The sequence below is a fragment of the Adiantum capillus-veneris genome, chromosome 14 (genome assembly GCF_014529385.1).
Source record: "Adiantum capillus-veneris isolate H3 chromosome 14, ASM1452938v2, whole genome shotgun sequence".
NCBI lineage: Eukaryota > Viridiplantae > Streptophyta > Polypodiopsida > Polypodiales > Pteridaceae > Adiantum > Adiantum capillus-veneris.
Genome location: NC_140944.1, coordinates 40,044,360 through 40,069,348, shown reverse-complemented (window position 1 = coordinate 40,069,348; position 24,989 = coordinate 40,044,360). Strand labels below are relative to the sequence as shown.

The following is a 24,989-nucleotide window of genomic DNA, read 5'->3' as shown; positions in this document are numbered from 1 at the left end:
TATCCCATGGGATACGATGTGCTATTGGTCAGTTACGCACATCCTCAAATCAGCTAAAGATCGAGACAGACAAATTTATAGGAGTACCCGCTGAGTCCAAGATTTGTCAGGTGTGCCAAATAGAGCCAGAGACCGAGCTATATTACATATGTCACTGCCCAGTATACTATGAGATACGAGACCGCTTTGGCTGTCTATTTAGAGAGGGTTTTGGGCCACTTTCTAGATTCATGAGATACGAGGATCAGAGATGCCTCGGATTATACTTACGAGAGATTCACAAACACAGAGAGGACATCTTGAAGAGGGGCACAATGAGAGAGATTTAGCGACAGCGGAAGATTACATATTTCTTTCAGTCAGACAGAGGAGTTCGAGCAGCCTCCACAGCATAACAACACCAGAGGCACCAGAGGCATACTGCTTGATCGGGCGATAGCGTTGGGGGAGTTCGTTGGCCACGGATGAGGGGGCCCTCTCGACATCGACACAATTTGTGACAGAGGATCCATACCATACTGGCGTGACATAGGAGCTGTCCCGACAGAGTGCCTACCTTGGAGGACATTGAATCTCTATAGCCTTTTGGATACTGATGTATATGTATATGATGCCTCGATTGTCAGAGAGCCTTATTGTATCAGCTCACCCTTTGTATTCCCTTTGTATCAGCTTTCACCCCACCCCTACCCATTATTTTCTTTCAGTTCTTTGTACTTTTTGTACCCACACCTAGTATTAGATTCACCACATGTAACCTTTTGGGTTCATAGGTCGTTTTGGCCTTTTGAAGACGTTAATATTACATTTCATTTCATTTCTCTGTGTGTGTGTGTGTGTGTTACCTGCAGCGGAATGAATGTTGCGCTTTGCTCAAGATGAGTGCTCCGAACTGCGCTCAAGGTTCCTTTTGTTCTTATGGAAGGTAGAGCCTTCCGTTCTTAATGAGAGAGTGCTATGATCACAAACAAAGTGAATGGACACTGTGCTTGCAAGTGTATGAGACTGAGAGATAGAGAGAGAAGAGAGATACGACACGAGAGACGTTGTAAAACCCTCCTCCGAAGGCCCCACTCTTGTCGGCGAGAGTGGTCTACTTATGATTGCACAATCTGGTACAAATGGAATGCATGAGATTGATGCAAGTCTAGGCTATGTCGGCGATGACGACAGTGAGAATGAGACCGACCTAAGGGCTGAAATCTGCAATCTTTCTATTGCTGTCCAAAAACGCTATGGGATAAAATCTGCGACTAGTCCAAAAACGCTGATTTGGGGGCTGTTTTTGGTGGGTCTTTGACGCTGAAAATCTGCAGGTTTAGGGCTGAAAATAGAGGTTCTTAAGGCTGAAAACTGATGGTCTTTCTAGGGCTGAATCTGCAACCTTTTTAGGGCTGATCTTGATGGATCTTTAGGGCTGCAAATCTCTGCATGCGCCGGATCTGCAAGGCCGAGGCTGAAATAAAAAATGCTGGGCTGTTGTAAACCAAAAACGCTAGGGAGGCAGCTTCTTCAAAAACGCTAGTTGTAGAAACTTCTGCCGCGGTGGTCGCTGATGCAAAACGCTAGTGCTGAGGTCTTCTTGGCGATGGGACTGCTGAGGAAAACGCCATGCTGGTGTTGATGAAAAACGCTAGGACAATGGGGAGTCTTGCTTGAGGGAATTGCCCTTGCTTGAGAAGTTGCCTGTTGAGCGGTGGAGCTCCTGGTGCCTCTTCTGCCATTTAGTGCTACCTTTGGTTTGCTTATATATTTTCTTACCCAATTTGCCTACCTACTTTTGTTGGAAAGTCACTTAAATTAATAGGTGAAAAATGTCAAAAATAGATAAAATAGGCTAAATGCACTGGAAAATTCCCTTGAAGGATTCTGATGGGAATTCTTATGATCATGTTGTGTGCAACCAGAGGATATGCATCTACACTAAGTGACTGGGCACGCATGGTCTACGAATAGACTCACAAAAATACCAAATCACTTCTAATCTAGACTGACTGGACTGACTGAACCCTGATCATGCTGTAGCTTGGCCACGGACGCATATGGTTGGATGTGTCACGTGACATCCCCTCCTTTTCAAAGTAAGGTACTGGTACCGAACTGTATGGCGTCGAGGGAGATCGCCAATAGCATCCGGAATCCTGGAAGGGACTCTTCGTCGGCCCACTCTGATGTGTGGATCATGCATTACTTGAACTTTATAAAGGTCTGCAACGCTCGCTTCTTTGGGCCGCGCCGAAAGTGACAGTCTTCTGTGGCTCCTTCGATGCTTCAACTTCATGCTTCTTTCTTCTTCAAGAATCTCCATGGCTGAAAATTCCTGAAACCATTTCCAACACAAAACCATGAACATACCTATTCCATGTAAAGTGAGTGGAAAAAATCTTGTCGTCCTAAAAGACTGTGCATGCAATGTAGATGAACCAATAGACGAAGTGCCAAACCGTTCATCACACACACACAAACAATGAGATCGAATCTTTCTCTTCTGATCTAAATCAATCAACTTTGGCAATTCACAACGGAAATGCCCATGCTTCGTGCTCATACTTCTATGTGCTCTTTTCACGATTGTGTCGTGCCAAGGAAGAGACATGGAATGTGACTTCCTTGAATGCATACTTTTCAGCAAATCTGCATACATTCGTGCTCATTCATGAGTGAAACGTGCTCAACGTACAATATGTCATGCCTAGGAAAAGGGATCATATAAAGACGCTAACTAAAATACAGGAAACGATCACGAAGGAAACACTCGTACAATGCGTGCGTATCAATCATGCGAACACATAATACTTCCTGTGAGGGTTCTTTGGACCTAGGCTCGAGAGCCAAGATCGGTTCTTCGTGAATGATCGAATCGTCCTGTGGGGGTTCTTTGGACCTCGACTCGAAAGCCAAGATTGGTTCTTCGTGATTGATCGAATCTACAACGAGGTTAGCTTCGCTAGAAAAAGCATCCACTTAACACATAATCCTTCTTGTGAACAATCACGGCTGGTCCCCCCCCATAAAGAGATTATCTTTATTACTAAAGGAGAATCTATACAAGCACAAGAACGGGGCTATTCGTCCTCTATTCTTTCTTTTCTGCTTTTGACTGAGAGAGTGCGAAAGCTACTTCTGAATACTGAGAGGATTTTCCCTCTGCTATGAGATTTTGGGAAGCTCTCGAAAGCGAGAGTCTATCTTCCACAAAACTCAACGGAAGCTCTCGAAAATGAGAGTCTACCTTCCGCTAACTGAGTCTCTTTATGCATTATCATTCTTGCAACAAAAATAAGGGAGAAACACGTAAAATGCACGCACACATGCTTGCTGTAATTTTCTGCACATAACCTGAAAATGTTACCTGAGCATTTTCCAAAGCCGAAATAGAGACTTTTTCCGCGATGGAATTGCACGAAACTTTGTGTATGCGTAGTGTAGGTAGAGAAGAACTAGATTCTATATGTATTTTGCTGAAATTCACCCTAAAGGAGGTGATTTAGGGCTGAAAACAAAGAATTTACAGCCACCACACTCTTCGAAGAGAGTGCCTGCTGCAACTTCTCGCGATGAAACTTCACCAAAAGCTGGCTATGGCTATGAGAACCCTTGTTCTAAACAATGGGAGCACGAGGCTACCACATATGTCGCAAGGGGCTGCTCTCAAGCTTCCATGGAGGGCTCCAATGCGTAGAGCATACTCACAATAGGGGGGGTAGGAGCACTGCCAACACTGAAAATGGGGGAGGGGGGGCTCCTAAATAGCCATCAGGGAGAGGGGGCGCTAGGAAGAGAGAGAGGGTGAGAGTGAGAGTGAGAGAGAGTTAGTTTGCATTGGTAAGTGTGCCACTTGGCACACTTACTTAATAACTTAAAAACCCTTCAACTTTCACTTTTAAAAGTTTACAACCTATTAATGAAATGGGCAAATTGAACCACAACTGCACACATAGATGCTATCCATCATTCTGTTGAATGTAGCTGGTGCATTAGTGAGTCCAAAAGGCATCACTAGAAATTCATACAACCCGAAGGTTGTTCTAAATGATGTCTTATGCACATCCTGAGGAGCTATGCGGATTTGATGATAACCGCTCTTCAAGTCTATACGACTAAAGATACTTGCTTCTTGTAACTTGTCAAGAATGTCGTCAATCCGAGGGATTGGAAATCGATTTTTGATTGTGATCTTGTTTAGAGATCTATAGTCTATGCACATGCGGAATGTGCCATCCTTTTTCTATACTTGCAAGACAGGTGAACAATATGGAGAAGTACTAGGCCTTATTAAGCCCTTCTCCAAAAGTTCGTTAACCTGCTTGAGAATTTCCTCTTGCTGCATTAGACAAACTCGATAAGGGGGCTTATTTGGAGGATAACTTCCTGGGATTAAATCAATTGTATGATCCTCAGGTCGCGAAGGTGGGAGTTCATTTGGAAGTTCATTTGCAAAACAATCTTTATAACTTTCTAATAACTTAAGTCTTTTTTGCTCTAAAGAGGAAGAAAGTTGTGAAACAGACACATCTCTCTCTCTTGCAAAAATCAAGTACGCTGAAACACACTTTTTCATTACTTTCTTGATGGCAATGTGATTGGCGATAGGGATGCGCCAATCATCTGCATCTGCAAGTACAAGAAACTCCTTTCCTTTATGATCAAAGGATAAGGTTTTCTGAACATAGTCAGGAATGGGATGCATCTTGTAGTGCCAAGGCATTCCCAAGATAACATCGCATCCTTCAAGTGAAGCTAGTAAGAAAGACTCTTGATCTTTGTAATTGTCGACCTTTAGATTCAGCTTCCCTATGATTGGAGTAGAGTTAGAGTTTTGCCCTTTGAAAGCAGATTGTGCTTGAATAGAAACTCCAAAACGATTGGGTTGTAAGTTCAGGTCATCAGCTAGCTTTGTAGAGATGAAGTTGTTTGTACTGCCGGGGTCAAATAGAATAAGAGCCCGTTGGTTGTTGATGCTACCCCATGCTTTGAGAAGAGCTCTTTCTTTTCCATCCTTGGTTGTATTTCCCTGTACATCTGGGACTGCATTGGAAGAGGGTGGTTGCGGAGGTTTGGTAGGACAATCACCCTTCATATGACCAACTTGTCCACACTTAGCATCTTTCTTCACTAATGTAGCAGGAGAGAGATATCTCCCTTTCTTGGGCTGATTTGGCTTTGCTTCTGCTTGAGAGGCGGTTCTTTTCTTCTTTTGAGAAGAAGAAGTAGAGGTAGGCTGCTCATGGAGAGCCTTCTGCTTGGCATGGTAAGTGCTTTGCTCCATCTTCCTGGGAGTATCCTTGTCATGTATTCCATCAGCTATGCGGGCTGATTACATATGTATCTGCAAGTTACCCCGAGGGTAAAGCTTCATAGCCTTTTGCAAGGCTTCATGCAATCCTGCTTCAAACTTGCGCATCTTTTCCGAATCGTCAATCTTCTTGAATGGAGTGACTTTCAAGAGAACGTCCCAAAACCTATCCACATAGCGTGGAACAGTTTCGTTCTCCGACTGTGAAAGTCGATCCCATTCTTTCTTTACCTCTTCCTCATAGTCTTGAGGAAGGAACTGTGGGTAGAACTCCTTCTTGAAAGCAGTCCAATCTTGGAGTTTGCGATCTTCCAGGATAAGGGTTAACCACCAACTGCTGGCGGTGCCTTTGAGGTACGTACTGACATGGCAAAGCTTGGATCTTTCTTTGAAATTCCCTTCAGCAAATGCAACTACTAATTGGCGGATGAAAGCAAAAGCTTTGTCATTATAACGCCGTCCATTGTAGGTGTCGAATTTCACATCTTTGTCTCCCGACTTGAATGTTTTCTGCCTGTGCTTCTTCTTCTTATGGTGCTCCTTCTTTCTATGCTTAGACTCCTTGTGGACAGGAGTCCTTTCCCTTGAATGCACTTCTTGCTGCGACGGATCGTCAAGAAACATGTCTTCCGGAGCAGCTATGTCATCCAGATCCTTCATGAAAGAGAACTGAGGGGAATCAGGGGGATCCTGCTCTTGAACCTTTGGATTAAACCGCACATGACGTTTTGGAGGTTTCCTCTGCCTCTTTTGCATGCGGGAGGTTCCAATCAAAGGATCTTTCCTTGGTTTTGGCGCCTTTGGGTTCTGCGGGATTTCTCTCGACCCCATCGGCATTTTCTCCTTCCCTTTCTCAAGAGTATGGAGAATCTTTTGGACTTCTGGATATGAGAGAGAGCTTTTTGCAACTCTTCCACCTGCTATTGAAGGAGAGAAAACTCCTATCTCGCGTCCTCCCATTTCTGCAGTCTGCCAAGAGTTGTCAATTCCTTAAGGAAGAGAGAGATGACCTTGCTCTGATACCACTGTGACAAAAATATGGAAGCGTAAACTGACTTTTAATTGTACTTCAAATACTCAAGAGAATTAGAGAGAGAGAGAGAGAGAGAGAGAGAGAGAGAGAGAGAGAGAGAGAGACTTCATTGGGGACCAGAAGATGGGCTGGTCCCCCCCCCATAAAGAGGTTATCTTTATTACTAAGGGAGAATCTTTACAAGCACAAGAACGAGGCAATAGCCCGTCCTCTATTCTTTCTTTTTTTCTTCTGACCGAGAGAGTGCGAAAGCTACTCTTTGAATACTGACAGGATTTTCCCTCTGCTATGGGAAGCTCTCGAAAACGAGAGTTTATCTTCCACAAAACTCAACGGAAGCTCTCGAAAATGAGAGTCTACCTTCCGCTAACTGAGTCCCTTTATGCATAATCATTCCTGCAACAAAAACAATGGAGAAACACGTAAAATGCACGCATACATGCTTGCTGTAATTTTCTGCACATAACTTGAAAATGTTACCTGAGCAACTTCCAAAGCCGAAATAGAGTCCTTTTCCGCGATGGAATTGCACAAAACTTTGTGTATGCCTAGTGTAGGTAGAGAAGAACTAGATTCTATATGTATTTTGCTGAAATTCACCCTAAAGGAGGTGATTTAGGGCTGAAAACAGAGAATTTACAGCCACCACACTCTACGAAGAGAGTGCTTGCGGCAACTTCTCGCGATGAAACTTCACCAAAAGCTGGCTATGGCTATGAGAACCCTTGTTCTAGACAATGGGAACACGAGGCCACCACATATGTCGCAAGGGACTGCTCTCAAGCTTCCATGGAGGGCTCCAATGCGTAGAGCATACTCACAATAGGGGGGGTAGGAGCACTGCCAACGCTGAAAATGGGGGAGGGGGGGCTCCTAAATAGCCATCAGGGAGAGGGGGCGCTAGGAAGAGCGAGAGGGTGAGACTGAGAGTGAGAGAGAGTTAGTTTGCATTGGTAAGTGTTCCACTTGGCACACTTACTTAATAACTTAAAAACCCTTCAACTTTCACTTTTAAAAGTTTACAACCTATTAATGAAATGGGCAAATTGAACCACAACTGCACACATAGATGCAATCCAATGAAACTGTTACCTGCTCCTCAGCGCAATGCCGTACCAGCACTGCTCTGGCATTACCTGTTCGCACTCGTCCGGTCATTTGGTCCGGCATAAACAATTTAAAAATACTTTAACTAACTTATCTTAAGGCCGTAAAATAATTTAGGCCTTAGGGTTATTATTCTAAGGACCCCATCTCATTCCTGTGCTTGCACTAGCGCGCGTAATTTTCTGAGCTTGAAATCTGAGGCTACTATCTACCCCTTCATTGAAGACCGGATTTCCCAATCATTAGGGCTTTAGGGTATTTTCTGCTAGGGTCTCCCTGAGGTGCACTGGCCCAAACTTGGGCGCACCCTTGGCCCTAGAGATGACACCAGAGACGTTGTAAAACCCTTCTCCGAAGGCCCCACTCTCGTCGACGAGAGTGGTCTACTTATGATTGCACAATCTGGTACAAATGGAATGCATGAGACTGATGCAAGTCTAGGCTATGTCGGCGATGACGACGGTGAGGACGAGACTGGCCTAAGCGTTGAAATCTACAATCTTTCTACTGCTGTCCAAAAACGCTATGGGCTAAAATTTGCGACTAGTCCAAAAACGCTGATTTGGGGGCTGTTTTCGATGGGTCTTTGATGCTGAAAATCTGCAGGTTTAGGGCTGAAAACAGAGGTTCTTAAGGCTTAAAATTGATGGTCTTTCTGGGTTTGAATCTATAACGTTTTTAGGGCTGATCTTGATGGACCTTTAGGGCTGCAAATCTCTGCATGCACCGGATCTGCAAGGCCGAGGCTGAAACCAAAAACGTTGGGCCGTTGTAAACCAAAAACGCTAGGGTAGAAACTTCTGCAGCGGTGGTTGCTGATGCAAAACGCTAGTGCTGAGGTCTTCTTGGCGATGGGACTGCTGAGGAAAACGCCATGCTGTTGTTGATGAAAAACGCTAGGACAATGGGGGATCTTGCTTGAGGGAATTGCCCCAAGGGGTTCTTGCTTGAGAAGTTGCTTGTTGAGCGGTGGAGCTCCTGCTGCCTCTTCAACCATTTAGTGCTAACTTTGGTTTGCTTATATATTTTCTTACTCAATTTGCCTTGCCTACTTTTTGTTGGAAAGTCACTTAAATTAGTAAGTGAAAAAATGTCAAAAATAGGTAAAATAGGCTAAATGCATTGGAAAATTCACCTGAAGGATTTTGATGGATTCTGATGGGAATTCTTATGATCATGCTGTGTGCAACCAGAGGATATGCATCTACACTAAATGACTGGGCATGCACGGTCTACGAATAGACTCACAAAAGTGCCAGATCACTTCTAATCTAGACTGACTAGACTGATTGAACCCTGATCATGTTGTAGCTTATCCACGGACACATAGGGTTGGATGTGTCACGTGACTCTCTCTCTCTCTCTCTCTCTCTCTCTCTCTCTCTCTCTCTCTCTCATTGTCTCTTTACAAGGAAATAAAAGGAACCATCATTCGTGCTAAGTAGCACAGATTCAAGGACGGAAAGAAGTAAAGATTTGTGAAGTGTAAAGTCTAGGTCTTGTCACCTTTTCAATTCCACTGCACGTGACATTGGCATCAGAGCTTTGAAGATTTTGCACTAATCGACGAATTTTGGATTTTCTCTTTAGTGTTTGGATGTGTGTTGTAGCGTTTCGTCCGAGGACGCTTCTCTCATTCAGGGAATTGCAGGACGTGCCATTGCGCTTAGGACCGTACACCTTGAGCTTAGGAAATGCAAACACTGTAACTGCAGGACCTGCTATCACGCATAGGACTGTGCACCTTGAGCGTAGGAAATGCAAACCTTGTATACTAGGGGTTATATTTATGGTGCACCCGCTAGAGGAGTTGACCCGATATGCGCGCTTAACCACCTCGATATAAAGAAATCCTAGCATGGGATATTTGCAGTCAAAAGTTCTTCGAAAAATTCTTCAACATGATAATTCACATCATTGAAAGACATGCATTAGAAACATGAAGATGTTGATTGCGAGTATCAAGATTTGTTAGCGGTCTACGACGACAAAGGAAGGCACCACCGAGATCAGCCTATTAGCTTTGGAGTCTTGGAATTGTTTGCACAACCATCTCTCCTATCTGGTTGGAGAATTCCATCATTCCATAAGAGGCAATGCATCATTATTGTACACATCTTTGGCAGCACATTGAGTCCACACCATCTGCATCTTCTTAGCAATCGGTGGCCATGAATCCGGAGCCAAAGGGTACGAATTTGAGGCAACCACCGCTGGAGTTTGATGGCATCGTAAGCCTAAATTCACAGCCACATCCGTTGCAAAGACGAGGATTCATTTAGAGCATTCTACTTAAAACCTTTTTAGCTTATACTACCTTCCATGTTGTGTTAAATATCAACAAATATCCGTTGCAGAGACGAGGATTCATTTAGAGCTTCCTACTTAAAACCTTTTTTTAGCTTATACTACCTTCCATGTAGTGTTAAATATCGATTCTCATAACAGTAAACATGAGACATTGTACAGAGGACTTGCCATGGTTCATGGGCATTCCAAAGGACATACTATCTTCATCTCCCATTCGGTGTTGCTCTCTCCAATCTTCCCGCATAAGGGCAGCATAGGCTGGCCAATAACCTTTGTGGACATCAGCGTTTGCATATCCAGCCATCCACTCTACGAGCATCCATCTGGTGTGCAGCTTGGTTCACACCATCCTAATTGGGCCACAAAGGATGATTGGTAACCAACAAGGGAATCGTTGATCTGGGAGGCCGTCCATTGGTTTCGAGTAGATGTATCGACCCCATCCTCGTCTTTTGGACATTTCCACACCCGGTGAGCCTCTCTCAAAAATAGCCATGGAGGACATAATCTAGAAGGCCATTCAATCGAGACCATCTTATGGCATGCATGGAATTCGGTACCAGTACTTCACCTTAAGTAGGAGGGGATGTCACGTCCACATGGCTCAGTGTGCCACGTGGACATGCTTCATCGATTGCCAGAGCCAATTTTCCACCTATCCCTAGATAGGAGTGTGTAGAATCCGAGGAGGATTAGTACAAGGAGGATTTGTGAGCCTGCTTACAAGACCTGCATGTCCGAACGAGTCCGTTTTGATAGGTGTTGTTTCACTACGGTGGGCATCTGGCATGACGTGCATGTAGTTTTAGGTTAGAGGTATCCATTGAGCCATTCCCCGCGTCAATCGGATTCCTATATCGACAGATGTGCGATAATTTCACACAAAAACTTAGCCCTTGTCAAACTTATTAATAAATCATTTTAATGATTTGTTTTATAAGAATTTTACAGAGGTTTTTCCCTATCTAAGTTTCTAGGAGTTCTTAAGCCCAATTCTTACTGATAAAGGAAGCAAATATTCTAGCGATTGCAGCAGATTGAGCCAGCCCCCAGATCAGCCGAGCGTTTTGCAACAGGCCAGCCAGCATTTTGCATCAGCACGGCCATGGTGTTTTTGCTCCATTGCGGCAGATCAGCCCAGCGCTTGCCAGTTTCAGCAAAGATACTTAACGTTTTCAGCTTTCAGCCCCTTTCCCTCGCTGGAAACGGCTCGGATCTGTCAATCGCTAGTCTTTCCGTTGCGGTTCGGTACTTAGGCAGCCTATTGAGCCTCTTCTCGGCCATTTCCTCGCCGCATTGTGTGCTCCCATCGCTGTCTATCGTCGGTCCTATCATCCTCTACATTTTCAGCCCTTCATTCCTTCCACATCGGGATCACAAATTAGCCCCAGATTTACCCCTGGTGGCCATCAACAATCCCACATCAAGACGGATCCAAAGGTGCATCAAATCAGCCCGGAGGTGCTTCATCTTGAAGAGTTACTGCGGCAACATTCCCCATTGGAGTCCGTAGAGTCTGCATTGAGGTATTGCATGTGTGTACATTCCATTGACGCAATCAAAAGCAAATACCACATTGGCAACGGTGTGGGGGTCCCTTGAGGGGTTGGTTGGGACCCCATCGGATGTCATTCTCTCTCTCTCTCTCCCCCCCCCCTCGAGGAAATAAAAGGAACCATCATTCGTGCTAAGTAGCACACATTTAATCAAAGAAAGAAGTAAAGATTTGTGGAAGTGTAACGTCAAGATCTTCTCACCATTTCAATTCCACTGCACTTGACAAGTGATCTTATATTTCAAGCATTTCCTTTCTCCATCCGTCACTTTCGTGGCATGTCCATTCCTTAATACAATGAGCAAGAGGTTTGGAATGAAACACCTTGAGCACTCGCACTAGCACATTTAACACTTGTTGAATTTTTCACGAAGATCGAGAATAAGGAAATTGATTCATGCGTAGGTGCACATACACACATCTATTAAAGTAAAGAGGAAATCTTGATTGCTAAAGTGAACAAATTGCAATAGAATGACCTTGGTAAAACTTCTTCTGCTGCCTCTAGGGTTTAGACCCCTCGGCCAGGGATCTGCAGGTTGGCTCCATTCTTCAATGGCTTGAACTGTCAGCAATTTGTGACATCCCCCCTTCTCGAAAGAAAGCAATCGTCTGCAATTACAAAAACAACTTAAGTTAGCTCAAAATTTTTTGAGGGTCATTCCGAGGGACATTGTGAGGGACAATCAGTTTTCTCATTCCAATTGGAGCTCTTGATTTCTTGGGTCGTTGGCTTTCCAAAAGAATATCATTCAATAAGGAGTCTCATTCCAGATTGGAGCTCTTGATATCCTGGGTCGTTGGTTTCCCAGAAGTATCTTATCCAATAAGAAGTCTCATTCCAGATCGGAACTCTTGATATCGTGGATCGTTGGTTTCCCCGAAGTATCTCATCTAATAAGGACTATTCACTGGTTGGCACATCTGTATTGCCACAAGGGTCCGGGCCATGAGTAAAAACAACACTTCTCAACAAACATTCAATACTCCCCTCGCTAATAACCACAAGGGTCCGGGCCATGAGTATGAACAAGCATTCTCAAACATCATTTCTCAGTACTCCCAATCATTGAAACCAGTATTAAAACCAGAGTCAAACAATTCAAGGCCGCACCAAGATAGGTTCAAAATAGATACCATCCAAAACAAATTCCAAACAGGATCACCAAACAAGTTCTCAAACATAACTCAAACTTAAAAAGCAATCTTGACATCAGTCGAGCTCGAAAAGACACTTGGCTTTCCATCCTGAAACTTGCATCAAGATTAGGGTTAGATTTTTTCCATAAGGTTGTAGCCGTCCGCGGCATGGTCCATAAGCTTTCAAATAGTCGAAACAAGCCTCGACAAACAACGTTCCTGTAGCGACGATGGTAGTCCCATAGAAATCACATCGGACCTCCAAGGTTTTTATCTTGGGAAGAGACACTTAATGAGAGATGTCGAGAAATTTCAAGTCGTATTCTGCTAGGGTTTCCATGGCAAGCATTTCAGGATACCCCACTTTGCCAAAAGCTGCCAGAAACCTTATAACTTCGGGCAAAAATTTTCTTGAAAGCTTGCCAAGTCTTTGGAGTGTGCGGCTTTGTAGCTATAGACATCCACCATTGCATGGCACTGCCTCTGAGGAAATGGCAGCTTGAAAAAAAGTTTGATCGTTCTTTGCAAGTGATCTTTATGGCTTATGCCATGTAAGACAGAGCGATGAAGACGGAAGAGCGTCCGATGTGCGATGAAGTAAGGGTGGGAGTGGCTAATAAGTCCGAGGTTGGGACACGAAGATTCTTTAATAAATTTCTCTTTGAAACTTGGAAGCGCCATCTTGCTCTGTCTACTCTTTGGTAGGATAGGTATGCTTTTAGAAAAGCACACGCTTGAAGCTCTGATACCACTGTCATTGGACATGCACCACGTGCCAACGGAAAAGAATAGATTGAAAAACTTTAAGCACTTCAAATAACAACTGAATTGAAAGAGATAGACGATACATGACACGCAGAGTGGCGGAGTTCCACCTCGACAGAGCATTGGCCCCAAACCTTTGCGCCCTTTTCGGTATTTCTTTGTATTGCTTTAACTCGGTACTATGCCGGTACTCGCGCTCTGCACCTTCACTCGGAAGAGTGCTAGAGACTGAGCCCTTTGCACATATTTAAAGGCCCTTGGCCTATGAAAAGTAGTTTACATGAAAAGCTTCAACCTCAAAAGCAACTGCTCCAAAAGCTGGCGTCCAAAAGCTGTCAACACAATTTTCGAAAATCTGTATAGCCTGCCAGCGCAAAATCCGGGACTGTATGCACAATCTGCCATGTCATCATGCCAGCATTGCGTGTAGGAGCTTCTGAGACATGCGTATACGTGGTGCTCCGCTCAAAATGATGTGAAATAGGGAATTATAGTCTGCTGTGTTTTTTTGCAGGATAGGGCATTACCTAAACTGCAAGGTAATGCCAGGGGAGCCTCCGGAACGCCACGGTGTACAAGACAATTTAGAGAGATTTCCCACAGGGAATCTCGTCTAATTCAAAGGGCAAGTGACCCTACAGATGCGGGAGCTTGACAGCTACCCGCAGGAGTGATCGGCACGTGAATCGGTGCGCAAAACAGAGAATTGCAGCTTGCTGTAATTTTTTGCAGGTTTAGGGTTTTGGCCAGTTTTGATGCCTATAGGTCCTCGGAGCTTAGGGGAAGCTAGGCAAATCACTGAACACGTGTTTTAGTGCAAATTGGGGACCAAAAACAGAGAATTCACCGTGCTATAATTCCTCGCGAGGTTTTGTTAAGTGCTCTAAAGTGCGTGGAAAGTCACTGTTTTCTTGGGATTTTGTCCGTGGAGACTTCTACCGTGGTTATGCTGCCAAAACCAGGTTAGAGTAGCGGGAATTTCATCCCGATAAAAGTGGGACAGCTTGCAGAAGTTTATAGGTTTTTCTCAAGCGCATTAAGAAGAAAGAAATACAGAAAGGGACGCCAGTCTTTGGGGCCAACGTGATGTCATCGTCTGCTTGGGAGCGCTCTAGCTGCTGCTTGGGAGCGCTCTAGCTGCCAAGCCGTGGTTTGTTTGAAGTGTTGAATTCCTATTACAGGTTTTTTTGTGAAGTTCTTTGTGTCATAAAGTTGAAGTAAAGTTAAACAATGTAAATATTTGGGTGAGAGCTAAGTCTACCGCGCTACGGCATAGGCACAAGGGACGCGTCAAGGGACGGGGAACGGGGCTTAAATGGATTTTAGTGTAAAAAAGAGGGCGGGACGGCAAGTGGGACGGAAAAGTGGGGATGGGAAGCCCAAAAATGGGCGTCCCCTATGACTATGCGGGCCTACGGGCCTGTTTCACCCCCCCCCCCGGCGGGGGGTACTTTTGGCATGTTAGCATTAGTGAGTAGAGCTTCCAACGTTTTGGGCCACTTTCTCTGTAGTGTATTCTCTCTCTAGAGCTTGCACCTGATGTTTTCTCTCTCCTTTCTCCAACGTTTTTGCACCAGTGTTTCAACATGGATAGTCTGCCTCCATTCTTGTTTTCCTTGAATGCACCCTCACTATCTCTTACATGGACAGAGATCACTAGTCATACGTCAGGATCTGATTCAGCTAGATACCAGGAGCACATGGATACAACTGACACATGTTGGACACAAAGATGGCTTTCTATAGAGAGCATCTTCTCCAACTAACAAAGGATGGATATGTGATCAGATAGGCCTATATGGATACTCATTTATCCCATAGGATACGATGTGCTATTGGTCAGATGCGCACATCATTGCGTCTATTAGAGATTGAGACTTGCAGATTTAGGAGAGTACCAACAGAGGCCAGGATTTGCTAGTTGTTTCATATAGAGCCAGAGACAGTTACATCACATTTGTCATTGTCTGGTATACTATGAGATACGGGGCCGCTTTCATTCCCTATTCAGAGAGGGCTTTGGACCGTTGGCTAGAGTCATCAGATAGCAGGATCAGAGATGCCAGAGGTTTCTTTTGCTAGAGCTGCGTCGACACAGGAGAGTCTCTTCAGGAGATTAGGCAGTGGGAGACGTTCATAGAGGGAGATCACTGGCTTCTCTAGAGGAGGGACTTGGCAGTCAGATGAGCAAGCTTCACAATGGATTTCAGAGTCCACCTATACCAGCGGTATATTAGTTGACAGAGCCATTGAGCTCGAGAGAGCTAGAAGCCCATGTCTACGAGGGCAACCACAACATCGACGGAGGCTGCACACACACACACACACACACACACACACGCAGAGAGAGAGAGAGAGAGAGAGAGAGAGAGAGAGAGAGAGAGAGAGAGAGAGAGAGAGAGAGAGAGAGAGAGAGAGAGAGAAATGAAATGACATGTTATATTAATGTCTTCAAAAGGCCAAAGTGACCTATGAGACCAAAAAGTTACAATGTGGTGGATTTGATACATAGTCAAAGTAACAAAATGACAAAACAAATATACTATGGAATCTTGGACTGCTAGGTGTGAACGGGGCAAAGCAGCTAGCTGGGGTAGCTAAATCACAAGAGATCCAGCATCGGTCACACACACACACACACACACACACACACACACACACACACACACAGAGAGAGAGAGAGAGAGAGAGAGAGAGAGAGAGAGAGAGAGAGAGAGAGAGAGAGAGAGAGAGAGAGAGGGTGATTAGTCCCCCATTAACCACAAGACCTGCAAATACAACGTATGAAATGGATATCCCCCTGGCTCCATATATAGGTGTCAAAGAGAGCCCATACTGGGCAGGTCGCTGCTCCAAACCTGGGCAACCGGACAAAAGTGCAGCCTATATGTATATGCTATGGGTGGCCAGCTCGGAGGCACACTAGCCGTACAGGTATGCCCTAGACCTGTAAAGTAGTGGATGTGTAAATCTAACACCCCCTCTTAGCACTTGATGCTGAACAAACCGCATGAAGCCGAAGATGTGAGGCAAATGATGAAGATGTTTGCTGTGATGTCTGGAGCAGTCTGGGCTATCCCAACCTCGGAGAGATGTCCATGGTAAAGTGCTGTCACGAGCAATGTAGCAAACTGCTGTACTCCGCACATACAGGGTCAAGATATTGTGTGAAGGTCCCGAATTGAGTCTGAAAAACAAATCCTTGTCGTAAAGGAAGTGCCAATAGACTTGCAAGTGTCCTGTCCAATAGGATTTGTGGTGTCTGTAGTCAAAACAGTCTAGAGAAAATGGGGAAGCCCAAGAACCTTCATGAGAATGACCGGAAGCCTGTCAATGCATGAACCTGTAACCCAGTGTGGCCAGGTGGCTAAGCTGTGTAAAACTCCAAGAAGGCTAGATGTAGCAATCTGCATCGTAAACGTCCTCCGAACCAAGGAAAGCCAGACTAAATAGTCTGCATTGTAGAAGCTACTGTAAGCTCCAGCAGTCATCGATAGACTGCATGGACCAAAGGGCCTCTAAGAAGAGGTGCGGTCAGACCAAGCTGTTTGCACCATAATCATCTTGTATGAAGAAGGGAAGCCAGACTGAGGAGTCTGCACTGTGAAAAATCTCTAAGAAGAGGAAAGGCCTGACCAATTTGTCTGCGCCGTCTTGCGTGTATCTCCTGCCTCCAATCCTCCTGTGTCAAACATAACAAAATCCGCGTCAACAACGCCACCAAACCGCATCTCGGTGTGACTCTAAATGTGAATGAGCTGGGAGTGGCCTACTGCCCAGGTCGGGGGATAAGTCTGCTGTAAGGTTATCGAGGGTGAGTGTAAGCAACTGTAAAGGTAGCAATCGAAATGATCAGGAGTGTAGAAGAGCAACTGGTTACTGCACTCTCATCCAAGCCAAGCTCCGGGTGACTTCGGATGTAGTCGCGTAATGCTTGATCTCCCGCATCTTGCTGGTAAACTCTCCAAGAGAGTCCAAAGCACTGAAGTCCCACTCCAGTCTATAGATCCAAGCAATGAACATGTCCAAGAAGAGATCCAAGATCCTCTCCCTAAGTCCATGTAGATGCTCCTGTGTAAGCAAGTGATCTGACGTGTCGAGGGCAAGTGGCAAGTGTTTGTCCACCCAAGATGGTGGTGTCTTCTCTGGGAATGTTGGAATCCCATATGCCATGAGCATGGCCATATCTCGTGTGAACTCCTCTAATGACTGCATAGGTGTGTCCATAGCAAACTACAAGTCACCACCCCCTCTGGAGTGCGCAACCGCTGAATGATGGCTGGAATGAATGGATCTCCCAAGGACCGTACGCCCGTCGATGATCAAGCCGATGTCGAAGATACCGTGTACTGCAGCAGTCACTGAGGGACCGCACGGACCACCACCGGATGGTGTCCTGGAAGGAGGTAACTCCATCCTCTGTAAAAAACACAATCCAAGAGGCTGCCGTCCACGCAAAAACACAACTGGGAGGTGGTGAAAACGCTGCTGTCCAGCGATTTTCAGCGTGCTCGTACGCTCCCTGCAGGGTCTGGAACGGTGTAGATGGTCTAGGGAGGGTGGGGAATCAAAGTCATTGCCCCTGATGGGTTGTAAACAGAGAAAACAGCAGGTGTTTATGGCTGAAATCTGAAGGATTGAAGAGGATTGTCGCCGGCAAGGCACGGGATGATAAGCCGGGTAGGAAGGGAGGATCCAGATGGGTGTGGCTAGCTCTCCCCCTCTCTTGCAAAACGCTGCCCCGCTGTCCTGAAATCGCAGGCAGTTCAGCCCTAAAAATGCAGATTTGCCAAAAACGCAAATTGCTGGCTGAAAATCAGGTGGTAGAGAGGGGATTTCCGGCGAGGAAAGTGCCCAAAAGGGCCAGCGCTGGCTGCGAGAAGCAAAATTGCCAGGTCTCTCTCTCTCTCTCTCTCTCTCTCTCTCTCTCTCTCTCTCTCTCTCTCCTGCTAGCGCTTCCTTCTCTCTTTGTGTTGACACCCTACAACCCTTGCCTGTTCGGTGTATGGTAGGAGTGTCTACGAGGAGATTTGTCGCAACAGATTTGAGATCCATTGGCTGCGTGGTCTTGAGAGGAGGTTTGCTCGCGGTTGCAGACAAGATCACCATGCGATTCACCCTTTTCCACTGCACCTTTGATAGTTCTTATGGAGCTATATGCCGAGTGTCCTGACAAATTTTTTGTAGCGAGAACTTCCTCTCTAGAATAAAATATTGCAGAAAACTCAGAAAACCCAGAAAACTCTACAAACCTCTTAAATTTCAGTGGTTTGTAGGATGGGTATCAATTGAAAGTTAGACGAGTCCAATGTGAGAATTCCCATGTGCTTTGATGGTAAAGCCATCTTGTTAATTGTGATTGTCCATTTTAGAAGATTTAGTTTATGCTCACAAATTTATCTTTCTAAGTGCGAGTCCAACCTTGATATGCTTGGGTTGAGGAGCCCTACTCAGGTTAATAGTCAATGTGAACTGTGTGTTTTCGCAAGTGACGTGATTAAAATTACTACTTGCAATATTGTAACTCGTGATGGGTGGCTATCTGCAAAAGGGTAGCCACATTATTTTGACATAGAGACTTTTCTATCATTCCAACTGTTTTGGTTCTTTTTTGGCTTCAGGTGAACTCTGGAATTTTGCATAGTTTCAAGGTATTAGTGCAAAAGAAGAAGTTTGAGCATTTGGTGCGACGATCCATATCTCAGTTTCCATTGGTCATCTGAAAGTGTTAATGGAATGCTTATCAATGAACAGCTCTTTCATATCAGGTGTCTGGTATACTTTACAACTTGTCAAGAGACTTTGACCTGCGCCTCAAGATTTCAGAATCTAACCTCCTGTCCATTCTTATAGAGGTATGTTAATTATTGTCATAATCTTGCGAAGCAGCATGCTTATCATGTTCTGACATGCATTTCTTAAAGGCAGTCATTTCTGTCAGAGCATGATGACAATGTGCCTGAGGAGCTTGGTGCCCTGATCATCAACTTGACATATATCCCCAAAACTGCCATGGTGCACCAACTTTTTTCATGGCATTTACTTGCTTTTTCTGAAAATAAATCGATCAAGATTACTTATTTGTTCAGACCTCTGAAGAACAGATCTTCTTTTCTTTGATCTGTAGTTAAATTTGAAAGCATTGGAGCTTGAAAAATTTGCAACGTCAGTTTTGCGAACTAATAACATCCTTCTGTATAAGGTGTCCAACTTCATGCTTTTAAACATGCTTTGCTGCAGACAGTAAATTTGGGTTGTTATTGACTGCTGCACTGACAAACTGAATGCAGGCAGTTAAAAATGTAAGCTATTTAAATGCGGCTGAAGACACATTGCCTCCGTAAGTTTTCAATTGAAATTTAGTATGATATATGGCCATTTTTGTCTTTCGGATCAACAAATTCAGAAGAAACTTATGAATCTACGACATTTTGCTCGGATGTTTCTGTTGGTGCTGCATGTTTGAGGATACACTTCTTTTTACCAAAATTTACAGCTAATTTGAGAATCTTCACTGGCATTTTAGGAGCATTATGGCATACAGGACTGCATACTAATGCTGAAATGACATGGATTCATGTACATTTTTCCTGTGATTGGTTGTGACTGCACGACGATCTGCATTGCATCAATATAATTGCTTTGGAAGTCTATAATGGTTAGCCTTGTTATTGATTAGGTCAGATTACTAACTAATTTGATGCAATCAGGTCTGCCTTACTGTAGGTTAGCACTGATCATATTCTCTCTCTCTCTCTCTCTCTCTCTCTCTCTTTGCGGAAAAAGTGAAATTAGGCATGATTTTCCTAAAATCTTTCAATGTCGATATGGTAATAGGAAGAGCTAAGAGCCTTCTGTTTTCGAAGGGCTAAGAGCCACCTATTTTCAAATGGCTAAGAGCCATTTGTTTGTAATCCATCAGTGTGATTACTTTCAAGATTGAACAATTCTATCCAGTTGAGTACCCATCGATTCTAATGGACAAGCAAGAGTCTTGCCATTATTGATGTTTTGGGTGTTATTTTAACACTACATGCTTCACGTTGAGTTTTTGAAAGTCTTAAACTCGTAAAGGCTTATCTCTTCCAAGGTGTATAGATGAAGCAAGCATTTCAGACAGCACGGCTGTTCACAAAAACCCGAAATTATGGATTTTCGGGTCTAGAAAAGATCTAATTGTGAATACGATTCCAACTTGAGTGGATCTTCTATTTTATCTATAGCATTGAGAGTGTCTATATGAGTACAGTTTTGGGATAAGACCCAGCTCGTGATTACTAAATCACTTATTAAGCATTGATGGTCAATTCTTGGAACCTTCACTTTCACACTTGCACTTTCAAGGAAAGAAGTTCACAAGCTGCCAAGGGGTAGTGGACAATTTCAACTTCCAATATTGACTTCAATTACTATTGGTTGCTAGTTGAGCAGTTTCCTCTGCAACGTCTAACTAAGGGATTGAACAATGTAGATTTTAACCAAGGGATTTGGATTGCAAAGGCAACACTCAGGGTTATATGTGCAATACTACTTGAATTTCAGTAATTTTCAATTAGTGTTCCTAGGCCTTTTCAAGCGGGAAATTTGGGCAGGTGCCTTTGTCTACAAGTAAGTGAACACTATGTTTAACCTCCAGGTACGCATCTGAGTTGGTTTTGTTTCTTTTTTGAATATGATTTTCTTAACTTTTCCAAGTAGAATGTATAAACTTCTATGTTTTCATTCATTTGCCTCTTTGAGAGACATGACAAGGTAATGTAAAAGCAATGTATTTTGGACCGTAGTGTTCAACATACATTTCTGCATTATGCAGTTATGGACCTATATGTAGGGTTTTCTTTGGCACATGTTGTCACAATGGATACAACATGGTCTTGGAAATCAAGGAGTTCAATTTAGCTACTGTGAAGTAAAGATAATGAGGGTCCCTCTCACTCATGTAGCAGAGTGTTTACAATTATCTCTACACACAAAGTACATCTCGTACTTGAAGGATGTTCTTTTTTCAGAAATTCTTTTTGAGACATATTCCACATCTTGAGAATATGACTCTCTAGGACTGACATTTGCGCCTGTCATATTAATTATGTGTCGCGATAAAGTCCTTAGATGTTGGTCGAGTTCGTTTTCTAGACCATTTTCAACACGACGTATCTGAACAATTTCAATGGCCAGAAATTGTCGGATACTTAGAACCACTTGTTAAGTCACAACTGTTGTTAAACAACTCTAACAGATGGTTGTTGTTTATTCTAATAGCAAGGCTATGTGTTGTTAATGAAAAAGTTTCATTGTTTGTACCTAGAAGTGACTTATGTTTCACCTTCTATTATGGTTCAAACGTTTCAGTAAGGCTTGCAAATGATTACAGTAGAAATTATTTAGTTTCTTTTCAGAACTATTTGCACGCCTCTTTCATGTGTGTTAGGAGCATCACATTCGCCATAGGTATTGACAATTATGATCATGGATATGCAGCTTTGGATCTGTTTTTGCTAAATGCATGAACACTAGGTGTTATAGGTCCTAGTGCTTAGAAAAGGTTGGTTTGGAACGGCATGCATATTCATCACATAAGTTGCTTATGAAGCATTTTGCACTCTATGTGTTACTAGTATCTCTATGAGATTACTATTGGATATACCAATCACCAATAGAGGTCATGGCTCGGTTTGGGTGCTTGTGGATCTTTCAAGTTAACCAAGATGGTTATTTAAGACATTGTTGATTCCTTAGCAATGTTGTACGACGTCGTGATTCCAACAACTGTCTGTAAACCAAGGGAAAACACATCTCAATATTGTCAGTTATCCAAAGAGGATAGGCAGATTACAAGTGTTATCTTGTGCTAAAGGATATACGAAGCGTGTACGTTAGCACCAAGCAATTCAATTAGCAAGCATGTATCGCTCTAGTTGGAGTTTGTTTACCATAAGGTAAAGCATGTTTGTGACTCTGTTTAGTCCCTTCATGTTTAAGTCTGGTTCTCAACCTTGAACACTAGTTACGGTGGGGTTATTTTCTGATGAAAATTGATAACAAGCAAGGACTTATACTTTGCTCACGATTTACGTCAGCCAGTTACTTTCATGGAAAGTGAAAAGAGGTACTCTTTGGGGTACATCTTTGTTGTTATAACTCGTTTAGTATGTTCCTGTGGGGTCTAAATGGAGTTTTTAATGTTATATATGAGCCGATTACACAAGACGGTTGCAAAGAGACAACAATGTGGAAAATGAAGATGTTACTCTTGGTTTCATTGAACCTCCTGCTGAGCCGTGTTCCGGTCAAACGTACAGCTAGATCCATGAAGGATGCCACTGTGGAAAACATTAGTGTTCTTATGAAGATATCACCACTTGTGTTTTCGAAGATGAAAATGCTTCTCCAAGGGGGGAGTAATATAAATGCCTAGGGTAAACCCAAGGGGGGTCGAGGACCGAGGCTAAGGACTGACTGCTAGTTGTGGACAAGGGATACTAAGCATGGATGGCCAAGGACCTATATAATGGGTGGTAGGGCAGAGAATCCTTCTCATTGAATCCTTCCCAGTGTGAAACGACCGACGGCCGAGAGTTTCACCTGCAGTCACGAAGGGCAGGTCGCCACAAGATCTCGCCACTCGGCATTGGGATCTGGGCCGTGAAAGGGTGTCTAGGCTCAGTTCAAAGTCATTTAGGCCCGTCGCTACACTTATAAGTCGGTGGGTACTAGGAAATTAACTCAAGAGGCAAAGTGGACACTTGGCGGCTACAGAGCAGTTTGCCAAGTCCAGGTGAAGAGGGGACGCCCAAATTGAGAGAGAGGGCTGATTTGCTTCATATTGTGACCTACAGAGTGTGTGTGAGTAGTTGGTGTAGGTGATGAAGCGTTAATGGAAAGCTTGCCTTCTCCCTTGAACTATGTAGCGTGATGATTCCGCTCTCGCGCACCTCTCTCCCCTTTTGAATACAGAATCGTGATGTCCCGCTCGAAGACTACTCATCTGTATATACATTTATGTGGGTTCATGCGCATATGCCGAGGCAAGAACCTCTTGTCCAGGTACTGGATGAGCTAATTGATAAATTCCTCGCAGGTACAAGTGAATTCGGAGAGATTTCTTGCAAGAAATCTCGTCCGATTCAAAGGGCAAGTAGCCCAACAAGTGCGAGAGTACGAAGGATTGCTACGGATGCGTTCGGCTCGCAAAAGAGAGTCCAAATTAGGAAATTGCAGCTTGCTTTGTAAATTTGTAGGTTTAGGGTTTTGGCCCTAATCAGTCTCTAATACCCCTAGGAGCTTCGGGGAAGCGAGGGGATTGTTAAATAAGTGATCTGACACAATTTCAAGGAAGAAAACAAAGAATTCAGTGTGCTGCAGATTCTTGCCAAGTTTTGTAAAGTGTCCGTATGCACTAGGAAAGTCATCCGTTGCGTGGGGATTTTGTCTGTCGATGCCGTTCTTGTGGTACTAGGGGATTCCCAAAAGGACATCACACCTCTCCAGAGACAAAATGTAGGAAGTCTTCCTGTCCTACAGACCTCTGACAATGCAACCGAAGTTTGCGTTCCTCGGAAGAAGTTCGACTTGCACTAGATCCTCCGTTGGTTTCCTCACTCAAGCGAGTAGGTATAACCGTCTTCTCCTTGCAAAATTCACTCTCGGAATCCATGTGTGTTGCGAGAAAAGGGATTATTCTTTGTACAAGAAGAATCTTATGAGCTTTGATACCACTATAATAGACTTGGACACCCCAAGGGTAAGATCTACAGCAACACACATGAGAGAAACTGGAAACAACTGAACTAAAGTTGAAAATAGACGAAGAGAGAAGAGGAGAGTCGACACGGCACAACATAGTTCCGCGCCCAGTTGCATTCGCCCCAAAGAGTAGCGCCCCTTCTTGGTATTTCTTTATTATTATGCTTCACGTGTACAATGTCCGAGGCTCCTCTCTCTCTCTCTCTCTCTCCCGCGATGCTCCAAAGCTAATCTGCCAAGAGTAAGGCCCTGGGCACACTTATAAAGTCCCTTGGCCTATCCAAAAGCAGTTACATGAGAAGCAATGAGTCCCGAAAGCAGTAGTCCCCAAAACCTAGCGTCTCTTGGCCTCGGCATAAAATGCAGCAATCCGTACCGTGCCACATCAACAGTTACCTTAAAACGCGGAGAGGCCGTACAACAGTGCCACATCATCATCTCTACACAAATTTGGGTCCTTTGCTTTTTCTTTAGAGGTTTTGGGCCCCTGGGCTGGGTTCCATGTGAGCCCCTCGATAGGAACCTATAAGTTGGAACAACTTTGTCTGGTTCATTTCACTGAGTTTAGGCTCCTTGTGTCCGGGCTCTTGTCCTTTAGGCCATGCCACATCATCACTTTGTGATAGTGTTCTTCCATCCAGAGATGGAGCAGAGACGAGACCAGCCAAAGAGGAGGGATACATGACATATCACTACCAGAGGTATACTAAGTGATCGAGCAACAGAGCTGGGGAGATCTTAGGAGGTGCAAGATGAGGGGATGCTTCCATTGACGAAGAAGGTTGCAGTGGAGGATCAGATCTATATTGGCGAGACATGGGAGCCCCGTGTAGACTCTCACCATGGAAAACATTGACACGATCATGCACCGACCGATGCGAGCCATATCGGAATTTTGATACACATATTCACCTTTTTCATCTGTTTCTTGAGATACACACCCACTTCTTGTATATGTATCACCCACTTCTTGTATATGTATCAGGCTCTTGATACTGCTCCACTAGTGTTTTTGTTTAGTTAATTTATTTCTTTTCATC

General features: G+C 44.1%; 1 protein-coding gene across 2 annotated transcripts in view; it reads left to right on the top strand.

Moving 5' to 3' along the window:
* LOC147442243 (uncharacterized) overlaps positions 1-24,989 on the top strand; it is a 115,425-nt gene that overhangs the window by 34,266 nt on the left and 56,170 nt on the right. The window contains exons 6-10 of one of the 2 annotated variants that reach the window (XM_086528480.1): positions 18,828-18,890; positions 18,975-19,061; positions 19,135-19,221; positions 19,334-19,408; positions 19,497-19,546. In XM_086528480.1, coding sequence (XP_086384606.1) covers positions 18,828-18,890; positions 18,975-19,061; positions 19,135-19,221; positions 19,334-19,408; positions 19,497-19,546 — 362 coding nt within the window. The remainder of the gene's footprint in view (positions 1-18,827; positions 18,891-18,974; positions 19,062-19,134; positions 19,222-19,333; positions 19,409-19,496; positions 19,547-24,989) is intronic. The other variant, XM_086528481.1, reaches the window with a different exon arrangement.